Source organism: Oncorhynchus nerka, linkage group LG27 (genome assembly GCF_034236695.1).
Source record: "Oncorhynchus nerka isolate Pitt River linkage group LG27, Oner_Uvic_2.0, whole genome shotgun sequence".
Lineage (NCBI taxonomy): Eukaryota > Metazoa > Chordata > Actinopteri > Salmoniformes > Salmonidae > Oncorhynchus > Oncorhynchus nerka.
In genome coordinates, this window is record NC_088422.1 from 102,842,137 (window position 1) to 102,848,145 (window position 6,009).

At 41.2% G+C, this 6,009-nt stretch overlaps 1 protein-coding gene across 1 annotated transcript in view; it reads left to right on the forward strand.

Annotated features, from left to right (window-relative positions):
* The window catches only part of slc7a10a (solute carrier family 7 member 10a), an 82,114-nt gene that overhangs the window by 20,160 nt on the left and 55,945 nt on the right, over positions 1–6,009 (forward strand). The window contains exon 3 of the mRNA XM_065012493.1: positions 3,841–3,992. Within this exon, the coding sequence (XP_064868565.1) occupies positions 3,841–3,992 (152 nt within the window). The remainder of the gene's footprint in view (positions 1–3,840; positions 3,993–6,009) is intronic.

Consider the following 6,009-nt stretch of genomic DNA (forward strand, 5'->3'; position numbering starts at 1 on the left):
GGGTCTGAACACTTTCCGAACACTTTCCGAATGCACTGTCTACAAGAGGACTAGGTATCACAGGCTCCAACAGGACTAGGTATCACAGGCTCCAACAGGACCAGACATCACAGGCTCCAACAGGACCAGACATCACAGGCTCCAACAGGACCAGATATAACAGGCTCCAACAGGACCAGATATTACAGGCTCCAACAGGACCAGAGACCACAGGCTCCAACAGGACTAGGTATGACAGGCTCCAACAGGACCAGACATCACAGGCTCCAACAGGACCAGACATCACAGGCTCCAACAGGTATCACAGGCTCCAACAGGACTAGGTATCACAGGCTCCAACAGGACTAGGTATCACAGGCTCCAACAGGACTAGGTATCACAGGCTCCAACAGGACTAGGTATCACAGGCTCCAACAGGACTAGGTATCACAGGCTCCAACAGGACTAGGTATCACAGGCTCCAACAGGACCAGACATCACAGGCTCCAACAGGACCAGGTATGACAGGCTCCAACAGGACCAGAGACCACAGGCTCCAACAGGACCAGACATCACAGGCTCCAACAGGACCAGACATCACAGGCTCCAACAGGACCAGACATCACAGGCTCCAACAGGACCAGAGACCACAGGCTCCAACAGGACCAGACATCACAGGCTCCAACAGGACCAGAGACCACAGGCTCCAACAGGACCAGGTAACACAGGCTCCAACAGGACCAGACATCACAGGCTCCAACAGGACCAGAGACCACAGGCTCCAACAGGACCAGACATCACAGGCTCCAACAGGACTAGGTATGACAGGCTCCAACAGGACTAGGTATGACAGGCTCCAACAGGACCACATATTACAGGCTCCAACAGGACCAGACATCACAGGCTCTAACAGGACTAGGTATCACAGACTCTAACAGGACCAGACATCACAGGCTCCAACAGGACCAGACATCACAGGCTCCAACAGGACCAGGTATCACAGGCTCCAACAGGACCAGATATAACAGGCTCCAACAGGACCAGATATTACAGGCTCCAACAGGACCAGAGACCACAGGCTCCAACAGGACTAGGTATGACAGGCTCCAACAGGACCAGACATCACAGGCTCCAACAGGACCAGACATCACAGGCTCCAACAGGTATCACAGGCTCCAACAGGACCAGATATAACAGGCTCCAACAGGACCAGATATTACAGGATCCAACAGGACCAGAGACCACAGGCTCCAACAGGACTAGGTATGACAGGCTCCAACAGGACCAGACATCACAGGCTCCAACAGGACCAGACATCACAGGCTCCAACAGGTATCACAGGCTCCAACAGGACCACACATCACAGGCTCCAACAGGACCACATATAACAGGCTCCAACAGGACCAGGTAACACAGGCTCCAACAGGACCAGATATGACAGGCTCCAACAGGACCAGATATCACAGGTTCCAACAGGACCAGACATCACAGGCTCAAACAGGACCAGACATCACAGGCTCCAACAGGACCAGATATTACAGGCTCCAACAGGACCAGAAATCACAGGTTCCAACAGGACCAGACATCACAGGCTCCAACAGGACCAGACATCACAGGCTCCAACAGGACCAGACATCACAGGCTCCAACAGATATCACAGACTCCAACAGGACCAGATATCACAGGTTCCAACAGGACCAGACATCACAGGCTCCAACAGGACCAGACATCACAGGCTCCAACAGGATCAGACATCACAGGCTCCAACAGGACCAGACATCACAGGCTCCAACAGATATCACAGACTCCAACAGGACCAGATATCACAGGTTCCAACAGGACCAGACATCACAGGCTCCAACAGGACCAGACATCACAGGCTCCAACAGATATCACAGACTCCAACAGATATCACAGACTCCAACAGGACCAGATATCACAGGTTCCAACAGGACCAGACATCACAGGCTCCAACAGGACCAGACATCACAGGCTCCAACAGGACCAGACATCACAGGCTCCAACAGGACCAGACATCACAGGCTCCAACAGGACCAGACATCACAGGCTCCAACAGGATCAGACATCACAGGCTCCAACAGGACCACATATCACAGGCTCCAACAGGACCGGATACATGTTGTTAACAGGAGCCAACATGGCTGCAATAGAATGTTATTAAATGGATCCGTGATGCAGAAACCTCAATGTCCCAACTCTCTAGATGGCAAAACGGCACCGACAGAAACGTTCGCCTCGCTTCTAGTCCTTAGGAAACTAAGCAGTATTTAGATGTTTTTGTGTGTATTATTTCTTACATTGTTAGCCCAGGAGATCTCAAGTGTTAATACGTACAGCCGGGAAGAACTATTGGATATCAGTCAACTTACCAGCACTACGACCAGGAATACGACTTTCCCGAAGTGGATCCTTCGTCCGAACCATCCAAGAGGCTAAGACAAAACAAAGTTGCCGCAGGAGAGGTAGACAGAGCGGCCTTCTGGTCAGGCTTCGGAGGCGCGCACACCATGCACCTCTTCCGACTATTTTACTCGCTAATGTCCAGTCTCTAGAAAACAAGGCAGATGGAATTTGGGCTAGTTGCGTTCCAGAGAGACCCTCGAGATTGTAACATACTCTGTATCATGGAAACATGGCTCTTTGGGGACATGCTGTCCGAGTCGGTACAGCCACCGGGATTCTTTGTGCGTCTGCGCCAACAGGAATAAACATCTCTCAGGGAAGAAGAAGGGCGGGGGTGTATGTTTCATGATTAACGACTCATGGTGTAATTGTAACAACATACAGGAACTCAAGTCTTTCTGTTCACCTGACCTAGAATGCCGCCCGTATTATCTCCCAAGAGAATTCTCATCAGTTATTATGACTGGCTGGCAAAACTCTGGATCACTGCTACTCTAACTTACGCGATGCATACAAGGCCGTATTATCAGTACTCAGGGGGGAGAGAGACCGTCTGATCTATATAACTGGTCTTAGATCAGTACTCAGGGGGCGATAGAGACTGTCTGATCTATATAACTGGTCTTAGATCAGTACTCAGGGGGAGAGAGACCGTCTGATCTATATAACTGGTCTTAGATCAGTACTCAGGGGGGAGAGAGACCGTCTGATCTATATAACTGGTCTTAGATCAGTACTCAGGGGGAGAGAGACCGTCTGATCTATATAACTGGTCTTAGATCAGTACTCAGGGGGAGAGAGAGACCGTATGAATACGGCCACAGATCCTGGTCCTTCCTTCGTTCCTCCTCTACATGTTTACCAGATGTAAAAGAGGGTTGTGTTTTAATGTGTAAAGTGGATTAGATATAAATCGTACTGGTCGTCCCCCATGATACTCGTTACAAGTGAGAGTCCACAAAGATGTCACTCAGGTCTCCGAGTCAGGAGACTCTCGGAGTTCATGAAAAGGTCAAATAAGTCATTGAGTTTTCCCAGCACTCAAGTCTACATTCAAGTATAAATATATATAGTTTTAACAGTATATGTGCTGTTTTCCTATAGGTTCCTGCTCCTATGGAGCGCGGTTCTCATCATGTACCCCACCACCCTGACCGTCTACATACAAGTATAAATATATATAGTTTTAATAGTATATGTGCTGTTTTCCTATAGGTTCCTGCTCCTATGGAGCGCGGTTCTCATCATGTACCCCACCACCCTGACCGTCTACATACAAGTATAAATATATATAGTTTTAACAGTATATGTGCTGTTTTCCTATAGGTTCCTGCTCCTATGGAGCGCGGTTCTCATCATGTACCCCACCACCCTGACCGTCTACATACAAGTATAAATATATATAGTTTTAACAGTATATGTGCTGTTTTCCTATAGGTTCCTGCTCCTATGGAGCGCGGTTCTCATCATGTACCCCACCACCCTGGCTGTCATAGCTCTCACCTTCTCCAACTATGTCCTGCAGCCGGCCTTCCAGAACTGTGTCCCTCCATACTTGGCCACCAGGCTTCTCTCCACCATCTGCATATGTAAGTCCAGTATAATAAACACTATTTAGTTGTGGTATACTACAATAATGACTATTTAGTAGTGGTACTATAGTACAATAATGACTATTTAGTAGTACTATAGTACAATAATGACTATTTAGTAGTAGTAGTATAGTACAATAATGACTATTTAGTAGTGGTACTATAGTACAATAATGACTATTTAGTAGTAGTAGTATAGTACAATAATGATTATTTAGTATTAGTAGTATAGTACAATAATGACTATTTAGTAGTAGTACTATAGTACAATAATGACTATTTAGTAGTGGTATACTACAATAATGACTATTTAGTAGTAGTACTATAGTACAATAATGACTATTTAGTAGTGGTACTATAGTACAATAATGACTATTTAGTAGTGGTATACTACAATAATGACTATTTAGTAGTAGTAGTATAGTACAATAATCACTATTTAGTAGTAGTATAGTACAATAATGACTATTTAGTAGTAGTACTATAGTACAATAATGACTATTTAGTAGTGGTACTATAGTACAATAATGACTATTTAGTAGTAGTAGTATAGTATAATAAACACTATTTAGTAGTAGTAGTATAGTACAATAATGAATATTTAGTAGTTGTACTATAGTACAATAATGACTATTTAGTAGTAGTACTATAGTACAATAATGACTATTTAGTAGTAGTACTATAGTACAATAATGCCTATTTAGTAGTAGTACTATAGTACAATAATGACTATTTAGTAGTAGTAGTATAGTACAATAATGACTATTTAGTAGTAGTAGTATAGTACAATAATCACTATTTAGTAGTAGTATAGTACAATAATCACTATTTAGTAGTGGTACTATAGTACAATAATGACTATTTAGTAGTAGTAGTATAGTACAATAATGACTATTTAGTAGTAGTACTATAGTAGAATAATGACTATTTAGTAGTGGTATACTACAATAATGACTATTTAGTAGTAGTACTATAGTACAATAATGACTATTTAGTAGTGGTACTATAGTACAATAATGACTATTTAGTAGTAGTAGTATAGTATAATAAACACTATTTAGTTGTGGTATACTACAATAATGACTATTTAGTAGTAGTACTATAGTACAATAATGACTATTTAGTAGTAGTACTATAGTACAATAATGACTATTTAGTAGTAGTAGTATAGTACAATAATGACTATTTAGTAGTAGTACTATAGTACAATAATGACTATTTAGTAGTAGTAGTATAGTACAATAATGACTATTTAGTAGTAGTAGTATAGTACAATAATGCCTATTTAGTAGTAGTACTATAGTACAATAATGACTATTTAGTAGTAGTAGTATAGTACAATAATGACTATTTAGTAGTAGTACTATAGTACAATAATGACTATTTAGTAGTAGTACTATAGTACAATAATGACTATTTAGTAGTAGTAGTATAGTACAATAATGACTATTTAGTAGTAGTAGTATAGTACAATAATCACTATTTAGTAGTAGTATAGTACAATAATTACTATTTAGTAGTATGGTTCAATAATGACTATTTAGTTGTGGTATACTACAATAATGACTATTTAGTAGTAGTACTATAGTACAATAATGAATATTTAGTAGTTGTACTATAGTACAATAATGACTATTTAGTAGTAGTAGTATAGTACAATAATGACTATTTAGTAGTAGTAGTATAATACAATAATGACTATTTAGTAGTAGTAGTATAGTACAATAATGACTATTTAGTAGTAGTACTATAGTACAATAATGAATATTTAGTAGTTGTACTATAGTACAATAATGACTATTTAGTAGTAGTAGTATAGTACAATAATGACTATTTAGTAGTGGTACTATAGTACAATAATGACTATTTAGTAGTAGTAGTATAATACAATAATGACTATTTAGTAGTAGTAGTATAGTACAATAATTACTATTTAGTAGTATGGTGTCATAGTACAATAAGGACTATTTAGTAGTAGTCAGGGTATAGTGTCATCATATCTAATGAGGACTGA